This window comes from Phallusia mammillata, chromosome 4, assembly GCF_965637545.1.
Source record: "Phallusia mammillata chromosome 4, kaPhaMamm4.hap1.1, whole genome shotgun sequence".
NCBI lineage: Eukaryota > Metazoa > Chordata > Ascidiacea > Phlebobranchia > Ascidiidae > Phallusia > Phallusia mammillata.
The window spans coordinates 14419447-14442812 of NC_137255.1; the positions used below are offsets into that span (position 1 = coordinate 14419447).

Below are 23366 nucleotides of genomic sequence, written 5' to 3' on the forward strand. Positions count from 1 at the left end.
TACTTCAGCGACACTACAAATTTTGCTGTTTTTATAGAGTAACACTAATTCTGTATGGAACTTGTAGTTTTTAATTTATTTGGTATACTATATATCACACCAGACAAAACAGTAAATATGCAAAGATTTTGGTGTCGTGTGAATTTTGCCTGCCAAATTTAAAGTTGAACATATCGCCTACGTATAACTCACCATCGGTCAGTGGCGGATTTAAGAGAGGACGAAGGGGGCGATTGCCCTATAGACAGGGTTGCCATCGACATGGACCCAAAAATAAGGACAAACAAAAAACTAAATTTTCATATGAAACTAAACAAACGTTTTGCAACCAATCTTTGCCTATATACGAGCCATGATATATGAATCTATTCGAAAGAATCTATTGCAGGAACTCCTTGTTTGTAGAAAATACTTTGTGTATCTCATTACAGCTCAGGTCTAGGTTTACTTCTAATTGTAGCAGGAATTTGACTGGTAATTGTTGAAAATAAGACAAAATAAGGACTCAAGTCAAAACTAAGGACATTTCTTAGAAATAAGGACAATACATTTTTCCAAGACATGGCCCTTCAAAATAAGGACAAATCTTAGAAATAAGGACGGTATGGCAACCCTGCCTATAGATTATAATTTGGTGCTGGAAAAATGTTTAAACGTCCAAAACAGGGATAAGTTTGGTTGCATTCATTCCATCAGTGTGTTGTTTTATCTCGGACTTATCTTCTTTCATCGTAATAATGACGTTATTATGTCGCCCCGGCATGTCTTCGTTTGCCTGCTTTAACTAGACCAGCGTTTCTCAAACTTTTTTAATTTTTTGTTGTAATGGTCCCTTCGCAATTTTTTCGAGCACTCGCGGTCCAAGCTAAATATATTCATAAATTTAAAGTGCCTTGGCAAAATAAAACTGTCCAGTTACCAAACTGAAGGTTAATTTAAACATTAGCCTATAGCAGTGGTTCTTAACCGCGGGGGCACGCCCCCCCAGGGGGCGTGCGTCATTTTCAGGGGGGGCGCGAGCTCTTACCTCTTCTACTTTATTTTAAAATGTCCCTTTTAGCCTTCTGTGTGGTTGTTCTACCATGCTGTCTCAGTCAACCGCTTAATGTATGATGTCATAATGCAGTATACGTAACAAACGTGTTTACTTCAATTTCTATAGTTGGCAGTTGGCAGCAGTTATGCTAAAACAGTGTTTCCCAACCTTTTTTGTACTAACGCCCACTTGCGCTTTCGATTTTTTTACAACGCCCCCCAGGTCTAACAATCATTGCCGATTTTTTTGAAAGCCAACGTAGAGTTTAATGTCATTTTGTCATTATCTCATTAATTAAAAAAAAAAAATGTTGATGTAAGCAATGTTTTTTAATGCAAAAAGAAAGCATTGCGACACAATCGTTTCTCAGCAAGAAATGCCAAACACCGTATTAACAAAAATGTACAGGAACAAAAACAGAGGCATGGGTGAAGAAAACATTTTTTCTGTGATGCTGTGCTTAAATGCACACTTCGCTGCATTTTAAAGCAAATATATGTAATGAGATTGCTGAATTTGGTGTTTAGCGGCCAAGTCTTTTACTCTCGGTTCGATATTGCTAAGAAGGATTCTCAAATCTCCTCTTTTAGTGATTTGCAAGCGGTTTCGTTGCTTTGTTAAAAGCTGAGTAACTGCACTAAAACCGCGCTCAGCCATATATGAAGTTGGGAAAGCTAGAAAGTAAAGTTTAATTTCTTTCCACAACTCGGGATACCTTTCGGGAATTTCTTTCTGCAACCGAAAATGTTGGTATGATTTTTTGTAAAGAGGCTATAGCTCGAAGTAGTTTTTTAGACCAATTAACTCTTCTTGCATGTCGAAATCGGTTTCATTCACACTGGTGTCTGCAAATGGATTTAGAAACCAGTCTGATATGTTCATGTTGGTTAGATCTTTGAATCTGCAGCTCATATCCTTGTGCAAAGATTCCAAATGATCACAATAAATCAAAAGGTTGTCTTCCAGGTTAGAGTTAACAGATTCATTTTTTTCTAGTTCATTTAGTTTGGGAAATTGGGACAGATTCCGACGGCCAATATTGTTCTTGAAGAAGATTAGCTTGTCTAAAAATGTACAAATCTTGGATTTAGCTTGGATAAGGTTTAAGTCACTGCCTTGCAGTTGCAAATTAAGATCGTTGAATGTGGTATATAGATCTACTAAATCGGCGATCTCTGGTTTGTTTGCTAAAAGATAGTCACTCAAAAACTGTATTTGTTTTTCTGGAGAAATTGTACAATACTGTTGAACAGAGAATAAAATCGTTTTAAACAGTTTCCTTTGGATAACCACCTCACTTCGGTATGCAGAAGAAGGCGATCAAATTCTTCATCGTTGGTGTTACAGAGTTGTCGAAACAGTCGGTAGTTCAAAGGTTGACACTTTATTTTGTTTACTGTCTTAATAACAACGTCAAGGGTTTTATGAAGTTGATCGCTTACGTTCCTGGCTACTAGATGTTGCCGATGAATAACGCAATGTATTGTAAAAATACTGGGTACAGCTTTCTTCAAAAAAGCAAGATAACCTTTGTGGCGACCAGTTAAAGCAGGAGCGCTGTCTGTCGCGCAAGCAATAATATTGCTCATTGGAATATCTTTTTCTTTAAAAAACAGCTCAACTGCAGTAAAAATAGTTTCACCTCGAGTGTCAGTTTCAATTTCTTTTGCAAACAGCGGTTCTTGTACAACATTTCCATCTTTAATGAAACGAGCGTATCCTAAAAGCAAGGCTTCATTTCCTGGCAGCGTAGATTCATCGAGTTGCAAACCAAATTGTTGGCTTTTCAGTAAATCACATAAAATATCTTCCATATCGGCGGCCATTTCATCAACCCTTTGTTGTACTGAATTATTACTCAAAGGAATTGATTTTATACTTGCAATTGGTGTATCATGGTGTACTACTGTACGTAGCACTTCTTCTAAAGCCGGCAAAATCAGCTGTTCACCAATCGTATGAGGCTTTCCTGACTTAGCAATCATTTTGGAGATATTACATGAACAAATAAGTCCATTGTCGTTTTTTTTTTGTATTTTTTGGACATTAGAGAGGATATTGGGGGTCTGTTGCGAAACTTATCTCGCAACATTTGAAAATATGTCAAATTTTGTTTTTCTTTGTCAGGATGCATCTTCTTGAAGTGTTCGTAAAGTCTTGACGGTTTCATTGCCTCATTTGAAAACACTTTCTCACAACGAAGGCACATAGGTTGCTGTTTATTACTTGGCGAAGTAATAAATCCATACTTTAGATATTCAACACTATACTGTTTGCACTTTCGTTTTGATGAGCTATCACTCATTTTTTCCAGCACTAATCTGTAATCTAATATAAACTCTGTAAAGACGCCAAGTTTAGTAAAACGTTACAAAATAACTAAATTGTTTCAGGTTGAAGGTTTAATTGTACCTACTACCTACATTAACTCTCATTCTGCTTCCCAGTTACTGCATAACCGTACCAACTTTGACTAAAATAATACATTATTACGCAAAAATCGTTTAATGACATAATATACGCAACGATTGTTCACTATAGTTGATATGTTGGCTAGTGTTTTTGCATGAACAGTACACAGAATTGTATTTTAGTGTAATCTACACAGTACAGCTTTCATGATTTTTTTAGGACTTTATATTATAAATAACGCCCCCTTCGATCGCTCGGCGCCCCCCAAATCAGAAAAGAAATCACAACGCCCCCTTGCTACTCACCACCGCCCACCAGGGGGCGGTATCGCCCACGTTGGGAATCACTGTGCTAAAATCATTCAGTGAAAAAACAACAATTTAATGCATTTTCGTGGAAGTGGCAGTGTAGTGTATGTAAGGCGATCGAGAGCAGGCTCATTCTTGAGAATTAGGTTAACTTTTTCTTATGTTACAGTTCCAACATAGCTAAAAATTAACTTGCAAATCAGAAAGCATAACATAGTTAAAATGGCAGCGAAAAAAAGAAAGTATGTAGACGACTACATTCAATTTGGTTTTGTACCGATGCAAAAAGGTGACACAGAAGTCCCACAGTGTTCAATTTGTTACAAGACGTTTAGCAATGATGCAATGCGCCCCTCGCGCTTAAAACGACATTTGTCAACAGCACATCCTACCTTAGTCAACAAACCTAAAGCATTCTTTGAAATGAAAAGCCGCTCATTGGAGAAGGTTAAGTTGGACATGGGTGGGACGTTTCAGCAAAGATCTTCGAATGTTATTAGGGCATCTTACGAGATTGCCATGTTGGTTGCAAAGAATAAGAAGAGCCATAGCATTGGGGAGTCTCTTTTAAAACCTAGCATGCTCGTGGCAGCAGAACCAGTACTGGGCAAGGATAAAGCAGATGCACTTTCTCAAATTTCACTATCAAATGACACCATCAAGGGGAGAATCGATGAAATGTCCCAGGATATCAAAGATCAACTCCTTGTAAAAATAAAAGAGTCTCCTTTCTTTGCTATACAATGTGATGAAACCACAGATATTGGAAACTGTGCTCAGCTTCTGATGTATGCTCGTTTCATGTCAGGTAACACGATAAATGAGGAAATGCTATTCTGCCACTCATTAAAAAGTCGTGCAACATCGGCAGATATTTTTAATGTTGTGTCAAACTTTTTTGAGGATAACCAACTATCGTGGAAATCACTGGTAGGAGCGTGTACGGATGGAGCTCCAGCCATGCTTGGTCTGCGATCTGGCTTTATGACATATTTCATTCGTTAAGTGGACATATTTCATTCGTTAAATGCCCTTAACCTTCAACTTCAAGGAAAAAATATCAATATCATTATGCATCATGACATCATTCGGTCTTTTATGTCCAACTTGACCTTTGGAAGCATCGAATTGAAGAAGGAAATCCAGCTGGCTTTAGTACCCTTGATTCTGCTCTCACAAATGGGAACTTTGGGTGTGATTTGAAGATACAAATAAAAACTCACCTAAAAGACCTAAAAGCGGAATTTATTAAATATTTTCCGGATATAGACGAGAAACGAGAATCCTGGAAGTTTGTAAGAAGCCCATTTCAGTGCGAAGTGGCAGATATTTTTGCCGATGCACAAGAGGAGTTTCTCGAGTTAAAATTCGATTCCACAGCCAAGGACAACTTCAAAGAGTTGGACCTTGAGGCGTTCTGGGCCAAATACCTCCCTGTTTACCCTCGCATTTCAACTCAGACCCTGCGTGTTCTAGTTATGTTTGGATCGACATATTTATGTGAAGCTGCATTTTCTGCACTGGTTGCCATCAAGTCAAAGTACACAAACAAGCTGGAAGTTGAAGGCGACACTGTCGGGTATAAAACCTCGCATTTACAAGTTAGTTGCCATCAAACAGTGTCAAGTGTCCCACTGATTCGTGAGCAATAAATGAAATGCAATTTCAACACTGTTATTATTATTGATTTGTCAGTGTAAAGGAGGGGGGCGTGAAGTGGTCAGCCATCCCTCAAGGGGGGCGCCGCACCAAAAAGGTTAAGAACCGCTGGCCTATAGGCTGTGGTTGTTTTATTCTTGTAGTTTAAGCTCGTGGGGGTGATAAGTTAAGGATGTTAAGTTCCAACTGAACTTTGGATGTCAACATTTTAAATATTACTAAGCAATTCCAACAAGTTTGAGCCTCAAAGCTTCAAATATATTAATCTATTGTCAGGGATTTTTGCGCTAGGCTAAACCTTAGAACCTTTGCTTGCCCATATTTCTCCTCAACCAGATTCGAGCACGTTGTTCTGTATATGTCACATAAACTTCCACTTAACATGGCAGATGCATAGAATGTAGGCAATAAGTTTACTTGTTGTTTTGTACGGTTTCGACAAAACACTTCCTAGATTGACGTATAAAATCAAAGGAGACTTTGAGGACCTGAAAAGGGACTTGGTGGGCTGCTCACCGCCCACGGACCGTACTTTAAAGAACCCACTACTGCACAAACATAGGGATACTATTACGTTGATTGAACATGAAATCCCCAAATTTGATTTCGTAGTGTAACAATCTATTTCCCTTCCCGGTCATTGAAGTGTGCGTAAATCAAAATCGCCCCCCTAGGAAGAATTTCTGCATCCGCCCTAGACATGCAAATTCTAGCCCTTTGGCATTTAGAAATCAGTACACTATGTATGTATTTCCACAAAACGTGACTATGTGACGATGAGGTAGCAGGTATTATGTAAAATTTCCACTGCCTGAAATTACGAAGCTAAAACTATCGTGACATCAGGCAAAATGTCCACAAAGGTTGAAGCACCTATCCCAACCAAATTTGCGTTTGTTTAATTTCAGTGACCGATTACAAAAATGCGTTTCTTGCGGTCGTGAGGAAAACGCATGACGTGAAAACGATCATACATTATGTCATGTTACACAGTGACGTTTGGACAATTCGCAACTACTAGACTACATCTGAACAAATCGTGATGTGTGATGAATGTTATGTCAAGAATTGTGTATTGTGGTCATACTTCCGCCTCCTAAATATTCAGGCCCAGGAAACGGGCCTAATATAATACCGAAGTTTGACAAATTGCATTACTATCACAAAAAATACAAACCCCTTCCTTTACTCCACCTTTTTAAAATTCAAAGAAATCTTTTATTGCTGATTCAAGAGATCGCCCATCAACGTGCTTGTCATCGTTTGACAGGTTACGTCAGGGAGCTGCTATCAAAATATGTACCTTTTAAATCCTACAAATTGACTTGTAAAAACCTTAATAATTAAAGCCAACCTAAAAATGTTTGTTCGTTTTAAATTAATCGATAAAACAAAACACGCCAAAAACTCTCCGCCACCACTGATTCGTTATAATGCTAATCGCCACCAAAAATAGCAGCTCAGAGACCTAAAAAGTGCAGAAAATGTTCTGTCGCATTTTAGTTAAAATGGTAATTACAAACACTCCAACCTTACCATTGTTTTAACCGGAAACGAGGGGTTATAGGATAGTGGTCGGCAACTGCCGGTCCGCGAAGAGTTCGTTACCGGGCCGTATAATGTTTGAGGCTAAATGCTATGAAACAATTTGCCCATGTATCCCGGGGATGATAACCTAATTAATGCGTTTTTATTGCTAAATATTTGTATTTTTTGAAAGACCGGTCCGCGAAAATTTTACTTTCAAAAACGGCCCGCTGTGCAAAAAGGGTTGCCGACCACTGGTTTAGGACATGTTTTAGGGATAGGTGCGCAAAATGTATATTCCGAAACAGAAAAATACGTCATTTTTTAAAGTTGAGTTAGCCATTTTTTGACTGTGACGTTATTGCATACGAATTGTTATGCCCGCTTAGCAACATCACTACTTCATTTGCCCAACACATACAAAAAAGTTCCCCACCTCAGCAATAAGTGTAATAACGAGCCGCTGTTTAGAATCAGCAGCCCATGATGCACTGAAACTACTACAAGTCTGTTGTTAATATAAGACCAAAATCATTTTGCTTTATGTTTCAACTGATGCGTATCCGACAGGATAAACCTCCTAAGTTGCCTTCTTTTTCTTCCCATCCGGCTTTGGGCTTATAAGTCTCCAACTCCCACGAACATTTGTAGTAAGTCGTGATCTAGTTGTGGAGAGGGATTGAGGAAACACGGAATTCGACAATGATTCGTGAAAATTCGATTTATTGTGTGTGTTTGATTATTCTCACTCAAATATCGGTGTGGGTTCCGATGGGATTGAGTCTTACCGCATTAAACCCGACGGCACCGGTAATACGCGATTTCGTCAACCAGTCTTTTCTGGTAAGTCAAATACAATGACTAATAAGAACTAGACTAAACCCAATTTAATAAAAAATGAAAGTGTTAATATTACGAAAACATTCTTTAAAAAACAGGTGGTAGATAAAATGCTTCAGAGGGTATACTTTGCAATTAAGTTTGTTTTGTGTTTTTCAGATCAGATTCAACACATCGGCAACAGAAGAGTTTATGTCTTTAATGATTACTTTGGGCCAATCTTTCCTGATCGCTGGTTCGGCGATTGGAGCAATCTCAGTCAGGTTTTGGATAAATAGATTCAGGTAAATTCACACATAACTATTATTAATACATACATGAAATAAAATGCATTAACTGCTACAGACCCCGAGTTTATTCTTTTTGCAACAGTTCTTTACTATTGTCATAAGTTCGCGGTAAGATGTGCTTGATTAGGCAATGTTTTTATGTTTTTTTTAATTTTAACACATTAGAGAAGTGAAAGTGTTAAAGTAGGTTATCCTTTTCGCCGTATACTCTGTGATAAGAATTGCCAAATTTCGTGTAAGTATAGAGTTCTCAACCTTTTTCCTTTCGTGGCCCACCTTCATTGCAAAAAAATTCTGTGGCCCAGTAAATTTTTAAGTTAGAAAGAAAACAACTATAAAATAGGTTCAGAACAAAAAACAAAACAAAAACATTCCTTCTCAATTCCTCCCCAAGTCATTATTCTTGTAAAATTGAGTGTAGTCACTGTAGTGACACAAATAAAAAAAAAATTCTTAAAAAAAGCTTTCTATTTGGTTGGTCTGTGGCCCAATCAAAATGCTTCCTTGAGAACCACTGGTATAGAGCAAGCCTTATTCTGTACCGATTGGAGGTTACAGAAGCAACACATGCTTTGTATCATGTTTATTTAACCATGACACGAATTTTCGCTGCATTCCTTTTTGCCCAATCTTGTGAAATGGGTCAGGTCAATTACACAAAACCAATCACTTAAAACGATCGTATCAAAAAGCATTATGAGTAAATCGTCATTTTACATTACGTGATTATCTTTCTTTTTTAGTCGAAGAGGAGTGATGACTATTGTCCACGTGGCGTCCCTAGTTTCTGCGATTCTTATGTCGATTGTCGCTTACTTTTCTAACTCCTATGAAATCTTGATCTTGGGTCGTTTTATTAACGGACTTGCAAGAGGCGTTGGATTCAACGTTGGTCCTCTCTACGTTGCTGAAATATGCAATAGAAAAACATTGGCTTTTTATCAAAGCTCTGTAGGATGGTTACTACTGATAAGTGGAGCAGTGGGAAACGGTTTAGGACATCCTTCAGTCTTGGGTGGACAAAGTACGTGGCCGATAGTGCTGGGTTTACCGGGGTTCATATCTCTGTTATACCTGCTATGTCTTCCGTGGATTCCCAACACTTTGACGTGGCTGATAAAGACAGAAGCACTGGCATCAAGCCCAAATAATAACCAATTGTCTCTGAAACTGTTAAAGAGTTTACGAAGTGCTTCTGATGATGTCATAGCTGAAGAACATGAATGCCTTAAAACAGAAGTCGACATTGATTTACACGTCGAAAAAGCTTCAATCAAGCAAATATTGTCGATAGGAAAATATCGAAGGCAACTAGTGGCTGCCGTTTTTCTCCAGTTTTCCTTTCAGGCTGCCGGAGAACAGGTGGTGTTACAATACACCAACGTGTTACTCGAAGAGACAGGCACAAACCCGGAACACTTAACTTTCTACACAATAGGTACGTTACATTAGATAAAATATAAGTGCTTAATGGATAAAAATCCAGAAACAAAATGTCCAGTCTAGCTTCAATTGAAAATTAAACTAATTCATTTGTAGGAATCCTGGTGTTGATGTCGGTCATAACAATTATTGCAACTCCTCTTCTTGGAAGATTTGGTGGTCGAAAGATGTTGATATCTGGATTATCTGTGTCCTCAGTTGGAATCTTTTTGCTCATTATATCGTCAATAACAAGCAAATTTATTTCCAGCATGTCATATGTTGGAATTGCGGCTATGGCCATTCTTATCATCGGAATTGCTATTGGTCCATTGTTAACTCTCGCTTCTTTGCCATCGGAGGTTACCAGTCAAATTGTCCGACCAAATGCATTATGGCTCAGTGGTGCAGTGTTTTGGGTGTCTGGTGCTGCCATTGCATTTATTGTGCCTTACTCAATCGACGCTTGGGGCGGTTACGCATATATACCCTTCTTTGTTTTGGTTATTTTTGAGGTAGGTCAAAAGTCAACTTTTTTCATGTACAATTATACGACTTCAAAACCTAACCACTTATGTTATACCTTGCGCAGATAGTATTCGTCGTGTTCTTCATACCAGAAACATTCCGAAAAACCGCTTCTGAAATCCAGGAATACTTTGAGAAGGGAAATCATTTTTACAAAAAAGCTGCTGACACAAACAATGGTTCAGTTTATCCAAACGTTCATTTAGAGACGATCACATGAAATTTTGTATTTGCATTGCGAGAACTCGTAGCTTTCCATGTTTGTTTTTATCGGTATTGGTATTCTATTTTTCTATGTTAGTAAATGTCTTATTTATTTACTTTTGAAATTACACATTTTTTGCATTAAAATGTGTGTTGTATCTCTTTAGTATTAGTCCTACCAATCACAAACTTACACTGTCAGTTTAACCTGTTTTGTGTCAACGTATCTCTTCACCACAACATATTATCTTTTGCGTGTCAATTTGCATACTATCTTTTGCGTGTCAATTTACATATTATCTTTTGCGTGTCAATATCAATTGCGTGTATGACACTTTGGGGTCACCTACAGACTCGTGACGTCATAATATACGCCAATAAATGTACTAGTTGCTTTCCCAATATTAAGGCTTTGAAAGCAATAGTCGTTATGCTTGTCAAGTTGGGGCACATTCATTTGCGTCGTAATTGGTTTCTGTACACTTAATCAGTTTTCACAGTGATTTTCAAACTTTTTTTGAAACGATTCCCCCCGTAAAAGTTTCAACAAGAACTCAAATGCAAAGCATAAATGGAATTCATGAAACGACATTCAATATCGCACACAAAGAGCACCCCAAAACCAACGTTATGCATTCCCAGCCAGCTCTTCAAAATACAAAAGTTGAGTGTGGGACTTACAACCAGGGAGTCGAACCACTTAAATATGGGTTAAAGGTTCGGTTCGGGTTCACTTAGTTTTGTTTTTAAGGGTTCGGGTTCGGTTCAGGTTTTTATAAATGTTTGGTTTCGGGTTCGAGTTTTGTTCCGGTTCGGGCAAATTGCTCGGTTCAAACCGGTTTGCGGTTTTTAAATCGGTTCGATTAATTTTGGTTTGTCCATCATCTGCCTGGCTTAAATATACTCGGAAGAATTTTAAACGTGCATTGCAGACACTTTCAAATTTGTTAGTTTTGACACGCCCTATAGCTGTTTATATTCACTGCGCTGTTTTTTTTCAAAAAAATAAATAATAATACAGGCTGCATTTGTTACTGGTTCGGTTCGGGTTCGGGCCCAACACCAAACAAAATATAGGGTTCAACTTCGGTTCGGGTTTTTAGGAAATCGTAATTTGCGGTTCGGGTTCGGGTTCGGGTTCGGTTCGGGTTTAATGAAATAAACCACTCAAACCGGTTCGCGGGTTCGGGTTCAGTTCCGGTTCGACTCCCTGCTTACAACACTTTTGAGCACAAAACACAATTTAAATCTGTATTTTTTTGGTAATTCTAATAATCGCTACCTTATAGTAATTATTTTTTTCTTATAAAATATGTGTCTTGTTGTAAATTATCACTTTACATAGGCTAAAAAACCGCGGCTTACTATCGAATAAATACGGTGCCTAGTTGTAAAAAAATTTAAGGCGCAAGACGTCATAGATCAGCTTCAAATTTACTCAACCAGAAAGTTTCGCGCCAGTTCCTTGTGCATCGAGTAATCAAGTCAAATTTTTGCCCCGAAAAAAAATGTGCTTGTGTCGTTTTGTTAATTACTCTGGTAACGTTTCGATCTTTTATTCCCTTTTTCAACTGTGTGGCATCAATGTGTCGGTAAAAAGCATTCTGGCGTGGTCCCATATTAGAGTGTGAAAAAAGTTAGGAGTAGCAACGATTGGAATTATTCTCTACCGTTGTGCTAATTTATTGTAAGCTAATTACTTTATCAGGGGTATTACACAGTGGTGATAAAACTAATAAAAGGGTAAAAAATGTAAATTCTTTAAAGTACGTAACGTACTGTACGTTCCTTAATACTCAAGGTTTAGTTTAGTTTTTGCTGTTACTTGTTACTTTATTGCATACAAAATGGTTGTTGATTCTGCTGTTGCTACCTCAGTTGAAACAAAACCAAGAACCAAGGTGATTACCAATAATTTAAAATATACCTAGTAGGAGTTTTCTAATTGAACAATTGTGACGTAACAAGGGTTTATGCGCTAACAATCGGAAATTTAAGTTCCGGCTGGGCCGCTGGTTGTTAACTGCACTAAATGCAACATATCAAACTGTTTTTTGCATTTTAACAATGTAAAATGAGTAAAAGATGGTTAAAAACGTTTAATGTTGTATCGTTTCGACCCGCCAAATAGGTAATAGTTTGTCACAAACATTATATCGATGTTAATCGAATTTATGCCTTCTACAGTTACCAACTTTAGTGCATTCGTGATACTGCGCATCTTAACAGTAGGATTATCGCTTCAGAAAGGCTTTCAGTTCTTTAGAAATTGTTCCCCGTTTTTTTAAGCAACGATTTTGATTACCTGACAGTTACGCTCATCTTGCAGCTGCAGTTTTGCTGGGTAAGCTAGATAGCAGCGGCGAAATCAGGAAACTACAAAGCTTTCGCGAAAATTATTTGTTCTTTCTGTCAATTGGACGGGTAGAGATACCGCCCAAGTCGAAAGTTGTATTAGGTTTCGGTCTTGTACGAAGTTGTACCTTCCGGTTAAAGTGCTTGTTTTTAACAAGAAAACCAAATAGGCAATGGGACAATTTAGTGGGAATTTGACGCGTGAATTACGTATTCAGTTTCGGACCCCCAAAGTAAATGAATTTTGTTACACGTTTTTCGTTTCCTGCATTATACGTTGTTATACTTTCGCTTTTGGGGGCAGAATTTTATTCAACCTTCACAGTCCTGTAATCTCAATAAAGTTCTGTACTGTAGCAGTCAATGCAACGGAGAGATACATTTTCTAGTGTACAATACTTCCAACAAAGCACAATAAGTTATATTGTTAATGTGTGTTGTGATGACACAATGGAGGTAACAGTCGCAAAACCCTGATCCAGGGTTTCATAAACGGTTTTCACTCCTATGCAGGATTGTAAAAACGGTTTGGAAACTTAAAAATATTGTCCTGCTGTTAATGCTAGTACAAATGTTTGCCTCCACGGACCCCCTGAAACCATCACACGGACCCCAGGTTGGGAACCACTGCTCTAGCGTATTTGTGTGGAAATTTTTCCTAACATATCTAATGACGTCATTAGGGAAATTCCCAAAATAAAATGTTGGTAAGATTTTAAACTTGGTGGTAACAACTTTCAAGTTATATATGATTGTACGTGTATTCGTGGTTGGAAGATGCTCAGCTTTAAGCAAAACATAACATAAACTACTGTTACAGCGAGAAATGACTTGTATGTCCTTTCTTTCCCTGTTTCTAGTTCATGTCGGTAATCTGACTTCAGTTACTGTGACGTAACAAAGCGCCTACCATGATTGGTTAGAAATCCACAAACGTAACAATGCGTGTGATGTCATTAGTGGTTCAATCTTGTGCTGACCACGTTTTACAGTTTCTTTCAGTGTGGTAAACAGCATTTTTAGACAAGCCGATAGGCAATAGAACAGAACTACACTTTTCCGCTAGGGGGCAGTAAATATATTTTTGTAATTTTTTCGGAAACCTATTAAATTGTTATGATTGCGGTTGGTTTTGACGTTATTTATGATTTTAAACCTTCACCTGACCCGAATAGCCCTAACCGCCGGCATTTCTACAAGTCTGCAAAACAGAAGATAAATGACCAACGGGACTCGAACCCAAAAGTTGTGCATACAAGGCATTGTTGCTACCACTACACTACAGCAGAAATTGAATTAATTGGTTTAAACAGCATATATAAACTACGCATTTAGTTATACAATGAAGGTACTTACGAAATTTACGTTTTTTTCAATTATTAAAGAATTTACAAGCATTTTCGGCGATAAAAAATAGGTTCAGAATCATTTTATTAGTACTTAATACTGACCCGACTAATTACTCAAGATTTAACAAATACCGCCCCCAGCGGAAACAAGTGGTTATTTTCCATTGCTTATCAATTCGTCATTTTTAGTTGTCGCAGTTCATAGTTGATCCAATTTAGTTTTGGAAATGTTTTGTTCTAACATTAGTGTTTTATGTGTAGCTATAAAAACATGAAAGTTAAAGTAATTGAAATGCTGAAACGTCTTAGTCCGTCAAAGTGCCTGTAATTCAGTCCTGGACTCCTAACAACTTGGAACGTAATTGAATCTATAAATTGTATTAGTTAAATGTCGTGTTAGTATTTGTGTATGAGTTAAGAAGTTATGACTTTCTTAACGTGACATATTGTTTAGAGTAATTTTATCGGCCATATTGAATGTGCATATTATTGCCGATTGTGACACGTTTCTGTTCGTTTAACAGAGAACCGCTGTTGTGCCATCGAGGAGGAATTTGTATCCGTCAGACAGGCAGCGTTGCGTTCGACACAAATTAGGAAAAAATAGCATGTGGGGTTTTAAAATAGCATGTGGGGTGGGTAATAGACAGAAACTTTAATGCACATAATACAAACACAATGTACAGTACTAACACTGCATAAAACTGTAACTATTAACTGTCTAAGACTGGTTTTACTTTTCTTCAGCTTTACAGCAGTCAAATTCGACCTGTAATTTAGGTCACAATGCAACAATCATTTGCATCCAATCTGCTGTTTTGGCACATATTTGGGCTTTTTGGTGTGTCCAGCAAGTCCCTTTCTGCATCATGGTTTTGGTCTGTCTCTTTGTAATGAGACTACTGGTTCTTATTTTGTTTAAAACCTGTAATTGAAAAATTAATATGTAATACCGGGGTGGTTTTCTTGCAGATGCAAACCGTAAAACCTTATAAAATGAGTTGCACAAAAATATGTGTTTAGGTATAATAAAGTTGTTATTGTTTGAAACATCAATAAACGTTAATCACAGATCTTACCGTATTGTTATAAAGCTCCAACGTTTTCTTTTGATGAAAATTATACCAAAAGATGTTCAAGATATGAAACTTCCATTTCAACTGTTGTCCACGTTTCAATAAATTCTTGCAAGGATGTTCTGATGCTACTTCCAAATAAATCTTTTTCAAATAAAATAAACATATTGCAAACTGTCCATAAATTAGGAAATCCAAACATTTTGAGGTTCTATTGCAAAATCGGTCTGAAAACTTTGACAAGTCTGAAGTCGTTCACCGTTTTCTTTAGACATATATATTTCACCTACGTAATGGGCATCGTCAGTATTTAAAAACGAACTGCGCTAAAAATCGTATGCAAGCTTAACCGTAAAGCACAAACAGACGTATCAAAAACTGACTGACAGTAAGGGAGAATTGCAACCTGCTGTTGAATTGCAAACCTGCTGCCGCAGTCAAACACACACACAGTAGTAAAAGCGAAAAAAGAAAAAGTAAAACCTGTTATGTAATGAAGTGTGATGTAATTTGTTACTGTTTTTCGCTCTTTTTATCATTTATCAATAAAAAAAAGAAAAAGAACATCAGTGGTTACAGAAAGCAAAATGCACACAAGGACGTACACGGGAAACAACCCAGGACTTTTTGAGAATGGTGTGGGAACAAAGAACTGCTATTATTGTGATGATGGCAAAATGTGAAGAGAGATGCAAGGTAGGCGATTAACGTTTTTGTAGGAAGTAAAGGTACCATATAGCCCGTTTTTAACGGTTACGAAATACATTGGAAGGTGTACTATATGCAGATTTTTGTTACAAAAAACGTCTCGTTAAAGCTAGTACAAATAATTTATGGAAGGCTATATATATGTTGGAATGATAAAACACAAACCTTTTCGAATTCATGCAATGCGTCTTGATTACACCATTTCATGTTTATCCCTTCTTCAGGTGAAACGTGAGCAGTACTTTTTTTGATCATTACACCACAGCGTAACAGAGGACAAACTTCCAGAACTTTCCTTTTCTTCAACGAACGCCGCAAGAGGTTCACGTGACAGACTCGCAATTGGTCGTTGGCCATCATCTCGTCACTTGTCACGGACACTGAACTTACCTATTACGTCCCACGGTCGCCACAAAATTGCTTCGTTTTTTGTTTGTCATCGGCGGGTCCGACCAAACCTACAGACGAAATATCATTACCTTTAGAACCATTGGAAAGCTAGGATTAGGTGTATAGCTTGTAGCCGCAGAAAGCCAGACTATACGACCAATGTTCACGCTTTCTACAGTGAACATCAATATATTTATAGATACTAAATGGAATTTTAAACGCGTTAGGCTGAATCATGCGGTTGTTGTTTTTTATTTCAACATTTTTTGTCTTCCATGCTTCAAATATTCTTGGAATTTTTAAACATTCATTTTCTTTAATCGCAAACTAGACCTTATTTTTACAAGACGAAATATGTGCCACAGTTTTAAGTTAAATTGTGTCCGTAAGGCAGTTCTCTCCTTGCCGGATTCGCGCAAACCACTTCAGAACCAAAACAACATTCATCAAAATTTGTTCCCTTTTCATTTGTCACACGTAGCACTTATTTACTTTGCTCTTGTGTCGATCGCGCTACATTTTAGAATTAGCTGCATCCTCGCCATGACACGTCATCAACGACGATGACGTAATACATTAACCCCATTCATATATGACTGCGCATTTTTACGTCGCTTGCAAACTTAGATGAACGATTCTATTTATTTCTCCCAAAAGTTCTTTTCGCCAAATCCTCCGAATTCAAATGTTGGAAAGCGTTTACTGACTTGACGTTTGCATTGTGTCATACGTGACGTCACAGTTACGACATCATGACGAAAGCGACGCGTTTACGTGTTGTGAACTATTTCACAATTTGTTGTGTGCTTGTTTGGCATTTTTGTCGTCTATTATTGTCGTCTCTCCGTATGCGTCAACATTGTCAACAATAAATACAACGTGTTGTCGATTTTGTTAAGCCGGGGCCTTCGTCAATTATAAACATGGCTTTTTTAGGGTTTGGTGATGAAAAGATTGCATTTCAGGTTACATCATTGTTCAACAATTGGGTTTACACCACTATACACGATAGTTGTGTAGCAATATATATAAGTTTGATTGTGTTAACAAATAAGACAAAAGAAGATTTTTGCGTGTGTCGGTTGTTTGTTCCCTTCAAATAGAAGTGGTGACATCATACTTTAGGCTGTTTGGTAAGAGCATTTTATCAGAGGAAACAATTTGTTTACCCCCAATATACACCTAAGGGTCTACTAATAAGCCACAAATTTGTCTTTTGTTGTTGTTGTTGGCAGTGTCATATTTTTACTCTTATGTCATTGCTTTGACTTGCTACATTGGCTTCAGTCAAACCTTTTTCGCTTTGAAAACAAACGTAAGGATCTTACAGATTAGGCGCCTAAAGTGCGAACGAGAGTTACAATTTTCCATGGAGTTGATGAATCACAGATAGCTTGGGTTGCTTTCTTGCAACTGTTTTTGGTCAACACTTTTGTTATTCACTATACTCATGTACCGACTGTGCATGGTGGTTGTGGTGAACCCTAAAATGCACAATTCACATATTAGAAGACCGTCTACTTGAGTTGTTGACGGCGATGCTTGAGTAAAATTGTTTGTCACGTTCTTGAAATATGTTGCCCTGTGCAGATCAACAAATCAACAAAAGGTTCCAGTAACAAATCAACGACGCCAAATGGAAAAATGACCAGTCTGCGGTTCTAACAACTCCATTCTCCAGAATTTTGTTTAAGAGTTTTACCCACAACTTGTAGTCACAATAGTAAGAAGATTAAGACGCTTTTTCTCCCAACTATGAAGTCGTGGTTCCTAAAAAGCTTTTTTCAACTGTCAGACAAATATTTTTTTAAAAACAACTTGTAAATCATCAAATAAATCGTTCCCAAAGATTTGCTGTCAAGTGATTAACCACCATAAAAAACGTAAAAGTTCAAATTTTCATTAACAAAACAATCTGAAATTGCGTTCTTTTACAATTAAACTGTTTGCAAAATGTTTTTTTTTAAATTAAACTGTGTGGAAAATGTTTGTTGTTGTTTTGCAATTAACTGTTTGCAAATGTTTGATTTTTTCCTCGACCAGATTCGAGCACGTTGTTCTGTAGATGCCACAAAAACTCTACATATGTAGGCAATAAGTTTACTTGTTGTTTTGTACGGTTTTGACAAAAAACATTCCTAGATTGACGTATAAAATCAAAGGAGACTCGGGGGACCTGACAAAAGGACTTAATAGGCTGCTAACCGCCCATGGATCGTGCTTTAAAGAACCCACTACTGCATAGGAATACTATTTCATAGATTGAACATGAAATCCCCAAATTTGATTTCGTAGAGTAACAATCTATTTCCCTTCCCGGTCATTGAAGTGTGCGTGAATCAAAATCGCACCCCTGGGAAAAATTTCTGCATCCGCCCCAAACATGCAAATTCTAGCGCTTTGGCATTTGGAAACCAGTACACTATGTATGTATTTGCACAAAACATGACTATGTGACGATGAGGTAGCAGGTATTATGTAACATTTCCACTGCCTGAAATTACGAAGCTAAAACTATTGTGACATCAGGCAAAATGTCCATAATAGTTGAAGCACCTCCCCACCAAATTTGCGTTTGTTTAATTTTAGAAACCGATTACAAAAATGCGTTTCCTGCGGTCGTGAGGAAAATGCATGAAGTGAAAACTATCCCACATTATGTCATGTTACACAGTGACGTTTGGGCGATTCGCAACTACTAGACTACATCTGAACAAATCGTGATTTGTGATGAATGTTATGTCAAGAATTGTGTATTGTGGTCATACTTCCGCCTCCTAAATATTCAGGCCCAGGAAACGGGCCTAATATAATACCGAAGTTTGACAAATTGCATTACTATCACAAAAAATACAAACCCCTACCTTTACTTCACCTTTAAAAAATTCAAAGAAATCTTTTATTGCTGATTTAAGAGATCGCCCATAAACGTGCTTGTCATCGTTTAACAGGTTACGTCAGGGAGCTGCTATCAAAATATGTACCTTTTAAATCCTACAAATTGACCCGTTAAAACCTTAATTCAAATGATTAAAGCCAACCTAAAAATGTTTGTTCGTTTTAGATTATTCGAAAAAATAAAACACGTCAAAAACTCTCCGCCACCACCGATTCGTTATGATGATGATCGCCATCAAAAATAGCAATAGGAGACCTAAAAAGAAAAAACGTTCTGTCTCACTTTAGTTAAAATTTTAAATTACCAAACACTCCAACGTAACCATTGTTTTAACCGGAAATGTGGGGTTTATGACATATTTTGGGGATGGGCGCGTGAGGAAAACATGAACAAAACGAATTTCCGGCGGGGTCGCAAATTGTTTATTCCGAAACAAAAAAATACGTATTTTTTAATGTTGAGTTAACCATTCTTTGACTGTGACGTTATTGCATACGAATTGTTGCGCCCGCTAAGCAACATCACTACTTCATTTGCCCAACACATGCAAAAAAGTTTCCCACCTCAGCAATAAGTGTAATAACGAGCCGCTGTTTAGAATCAACATCCCATGATGGACTGAAACTGCAACAAGTCTGTTGTTAATAGAAGACTAAAACCATTTTGCTTTGTGTTTCAACTGATGCGTATCCGACAGGATAAACCTGCTAAGTTGCCTTTTTTTTCTTCCCATCCGGCTTTGGGCTTATAACTCTCCAAGCCCCACGAATATTTGTGGTAAGTCGTGATCTAGTTGTGGAGAGGGTTGAGGAAACACGGAATTCGACAATGATTCGTGGGAATTCGATTTATTGTGTGTGTTTGATTATTCTCACTCAAATATCGGTGTGGGTTCCGATGGGATTGAGTCTTACCGCATTAAACCCGACGGCACCGGTAATACGCGATTTCGTCAACCAGTCTTTTCTGGTAAGTCAAATACAATGACTAATAAGAACTAGACTAAACCCAATTTAATAAAAGTGTTAATATTACGAAAACATTCTTTAAAAAACAGGTGGTAGATAAAATGCTTCAGAGGGTATACTTAGCAATTAAGTTTGTTTTTTGTTTTACAGATCAGATTCAACACTTCAGCAACAGAAGAGTTTATGTCATTAATTATTACTATGGGTCAATCTTTCCTGATCGCTGGTTCGGCGATTGGAGCAATCTCAGTCAGGTTTTGGATAAATAAATTCAGGTAAATTCACACATAACTATTATTAATACATGCATGAAATAAAATGCACCAACTGCTACAGACCCCGAGTTTATTCTTTTTGCAACAGTTCTTTACTATTGTCAAGTTCGCGGTAAGATGTGCTTGATTAGGCAATGTTTTTATGTTTTTTTTTTAATTTTACACATGAGAGAATTGAAAGTGTTAAAGTAGGTTATACTTTTCGCCGTATACTGTGATAAGAATTGCCAAATTTCGTGTAACTATAGAGCAAGCCTTATTCTGTCCCGATTGGAGGTTACAGAAGCAGCAAATTCTTTGTGTAATGGTTGTTCCTTTTTGCCCAATCTTGTGAAATGGGTCAGGTCAATTACACAAAACCAATCACCTAAAACGGTCGTATCAAAAAGCTTTATGAGTAAATCGTCATTTTACATTACGTGATTATCTTTCTTTTTTAGTCGAAGAGGAGTGATGACTATTGTCCACGTGGCGTCCCTAGTTTCTGCGATTCTTATGTCGATTGTCGCTTACTTTTCTAAGTCCTATGAAATCTTGATCTTGGGTCGTTTTATTAACGGACTTGCAAGAGGCGTCGGATTCAACGTTGGTCCTCTCTACGTCGCTGAAATATGCAGTAGAAAAACATTGGCTTTTTATCAAAGCTCTGTAGGATGGTTACTACTGATAAGTGGAGCAGTGGGAAACGGTTTAGGACATCCTTCAGTCTTGGGTGGACCAAGTACGTGGCCGATAGTGCTGGGTTTACCGGGGTTCATATCTCTGTTATACCTGCTATGTCTTCCTCGGATTCCCAACACTTTGACGTGGCTGATAAAGACAGAAGCACTGGCATCAAGCCCAAATTATAACCAATTGTCTCTGAAACTGCTCAAGAGTTTACGAAGTGCTTCTGACGATGTCATAGCTGAAGAACATGAATGCCTTAAAACAGAAGTCGACATTGATTTGCATGTCGAAAAAGCTTCAATCAAGCAAATATTGTCGATAGGAAAATATCGAAGGCAACTAGTGGCTGCCGTTTTTCTCCAGTTTTCCTTTCAGGCTGCTGGAGAACAGGTGGTGTTACAATACACCAACGTGTTACTCGAAGAGACAGGCACAAACCCGGAACACTTAACTTTCTACACAATAGGTACGTTACCGTAGATAAAATAGTGCTTAATGTCGCATAAAAATCCAGAAACAAAATGTCCAGTCTAGCTTCAATTGAAAATTAAACTAATTCATTTGTAGGAATTCTGGTGTTGATGTCGGTCATAACAATTATTGCAACTCCTCTTCTTGGAAGATTTGGTGGTCGAAAGATGTTGATATCTGGATTATCTGTGTCCTCAGTTGGAATCTTTTTGCTCATTATATCGTCAATAACAAGCAGATTTATTTCCAGCATGTCATATGTTGGAATTGCGGCCATGGTCATTCTTATCGTCGGAATTGCTATTGGTCCATTGTTAACTCTCGCTTCTTTGCCATCGGAGGTTACCAGTCAAATTGTCCGACCAAATGCATTATGGCTCAGTGGTGCAGTGTTTTGGGTGTCTGGTGCTGCCATTGCATTTATTGTGCCTTACTCAATCGACGCTTGGGGCGGTTATGCATATTTACCCTTCTTTGTTTTGGTTATTTTTGAGGTAGGTCAAAAGTCAATTACTTTTTTATGTACAATTATACGACTTTAAAATCAACCATTTGTGCTATATCTTGCGCAGATAGTATTCGTCGTGTTCTTCATACCAGAAACATTCCAAAAAACCGCTTCTGAAATCCAGGAGTACTTTGAGAAGGGAAATCATTTTTACAAGAAAACTGCTGACACAAATAATGTTTTATTTTATCCAAATGTTCATGTAGAGACAGTCGCATGAAATTTTTCATTGGCATTGCGAGAACTCGTAGTTTTCCACGTTTGTTTTTATTGGTCTTGGTATATTCTATCTTTCTATGTTGGTAAATGTCTTATTTATTTACTTCTGATATTACACATTTTGTGCATTGAAAAGTGTGTTGTATCTCTTCAATATTATAGTAAGTCCTACCAATCAAAAACTTGCACTGTCAGTTTAACCTGTTTTGTGTCAACGTATCTCTTTACCACAACATATTATCTTTTGCGTGTCAATTTGCATGCTATCTTTTGCGTGCCAACACTTTGGGGTCACCTACTGACCTTGACTAGCGGAATATAGAGTGACTTTAAAATGGTTGTCCTTTAAAAAGTGGATAATCGTTATACAATTGTTATGGTTTGGGACTTTGACGAAATTGTGCTAACCATTCTGATTTTTGCACAACTAACCTAGTTTTACTGACGAAAAATGGAAATAAAGCTACCAACTAACGACGGATGGATATAAAGACTCCCAAACATTTGTTTTTGCGTCTCGTTTGACAGAGTTTTTAAACCGTAATGACGTCATAATACGCCAATAAATGCAGGGAGTCGAACCGCTTGTCATATGGGTTCAGGTTCGGTTCGGGTTCACTTGGTTCTGTTTTCAAGGGTTCGGGTTCAGGTCCGGTTTTTAAAAATGTATATTTTCGGGTTCGGGTTTTGTTCCGGTTTGGGCAAATTATCCGGTCCGAACCGGTTTGCGGTTTTTAAACCGGTTCAAATTTTTACTCGTTTCAATTTAATTCTACCCATCATCCACCTGGCCTTATCAAACGCCAAAATACTTTTGCCCGTCTGCTGTTATTTTGACACGCCTTATATGTGTTATCTCGCGTATTCTTCAGTGCGCTGTTTTGAACAAAATATCATAAAATATAAAACAGACTGCATTTTTAATGGTTCGGTTCCGGTTCAGGTCCAACGCCAAACAAAATATAGGGTTCAACTCCGGTTCGGGTTTTCAGAAAATCGTAAATAGCGGTTCGGGTTCGGGTTCGGTTCGGGTTTAATGAAATTAACCGCTCAAACCGGTTCGCGGGTTCGGGTTCAGTTCCGGTTCGACACCCTGAATAAATGTACTGCTGGTAGTTGCTTTCCCAACATCTAGGCCAAAGGCGGGCAACCTTTTCGCATCCGCGGGCCAAAAAGTAGTGATATAGTGTGGAGGCGGGCCGCATTGATGGTCATGCAATAACATAGCAGTGCTAGGTAAAGTCAAATACGCA

At 37.8% G+C, this 23366-nt stretch overlaps 4 protein-coding genes across 4 annotated transcripts; 3 read left to right on the top strand and 1 right to left on the bottom strand.

Annotated features, from left to right (window-relative positions):
• Positions 1-1807: 1807 nt before the first annotated feature.
• LOC145223495 (protein FAM200C-like) lies at positions 1808-3021 on the bottom strand. Its single transcript, XM_080089909.1, has 2 exons — positions 2335-3021; positions 1808-2278 (listed from the first exon to the last, which is right to left on the bottom strand). The coding sequence occupies exons 1-2, from the start codon at positions 3019-3021 to the stop codon at positions 1808-1810; spliced, it is 1158 nt and encodes a 385-aa protein (XP_079946035.1).
• A 957-nt stretch (positions 3022-3978) lies between these two features.
• Positions 3979-4761, top strand: LOC145223496 (protein FAM200C-like). The gene has a single exon (XM_080089910.1). The coding sequence runs from the start codon at positions 3979-3981 to the stop codon at positions 4759-4761; it is 783 nt and encodes a 260-aa protein (XP_079946036.1).
• A 2849-nt stretch (positions 4762-7610) lies between these two features.
• On the top strand, positions 7611-10621 carry LOC145224105 (solute carrier family 2, facilitated glucose transporter member 5-like). Its single transcript, XM_080090538.1, has 5 exons — positions 7611-7785; positions 7942-8066; positions 8816-9510; positions 9612-10009; positions 10087-10621. Exons 1-5 carry the CDS (start codon positions 7645-7647, stop codon positions 10240-10242), a joined length of 1515 nt encoding a protein of 504 aa, XP_079946664.1. The 5' UTR covers positions 7611-7644; the 3' UTR covers positions 10243-10621.
• Positions 10622-19802: 9181 nt separating this feature from the next.
• Positions 19803-22969, top strand: LOC145224139 (solute carrier family 2, facilitated glucose transporter member 5-like). Its single transcript, XM_080090573.1, has 5 exons — positions 19803-19972; positions 20122-20246; positions 20687-21381; positions 21483-21880; positions 21959-22969. The coding sequence occupies exons 1-5, from the start codon at positions 19832-19834 to the stop codon at positions 22112-22114; spliced, it is 1515 nt and encodes a 504-aa protein (XP_079946699.1). The 5' UTR covers positions 19803-19831; the 3' UTR covers positions 22115-22969.
• The last annotated feature ends 397 nt before the right edge of the window (positions 22970-23366 follow it).

Bases quoted from the DNA above. Each gene is read 5' to 3' on its own strand.
- LOC145223495 (XM_080089909.1), bottom strand. From the start codon at position 3,021: ATGATTGCTAAGTCAGGAAAGCCTCATACGATTGGTGAACAGCTGATT. The intron at 2,279-2,334 runs GTGAGGTGGTTA...TCTGTTCAACAG, and splicing joins GCCTTCTTCTGCATACCGAA to TATTGTACAATTTCTCCAGA.
- LOC145223496 (XM_080089910.1), top strand. From the start codon at position 3,979: ATGGCAGCGAAAAAAAGAAAGTATGTAGACGACTACATTCAATTTGGT.
- LOC145224105 (XM_080090538.1), top strand. From the start codon at position 7,645: ATGATTCGTGAAAATTCGATTTATTGTGTGTGTTTGATTATTCTCACT. The intron at 7,786-7,941 runs GTAAGTCAAATA...TGTGTTTTTCAG, and splicing joins TCGTCAACCAGTCTTTTCTG to ATCAGATTCAACACATCGGC. The intron at 9,511-9,611 runs GTACGTTACATT...ATTCATTTGTAG, and splicing joins CTTAACTTTCTACACAATAG to GAATCCTGGTGTTGATGTCG.
- LOC145224139 (XM_080090573.1), top strand. From the start codon at position 19,832: ATGATTCGTGGGAATTCGATTTATTGTGTGTGTTTGATTATTCTCACT. The intron at 21,382-21,482 runs GTACGTTACCGT...ATTCATTTGTAG, and splicing joins CTTAACTTTCTACACAATAG to GAATTCTGGTGTTGATGTCG. The intron at 21,881-21,958 runs GTAGGTCAAAAG...TATCTTGCGCAG, and splicing joins TTGTTTTGGTTATTTTTGAG to ATAGTATTCGTCGTGTTCTT.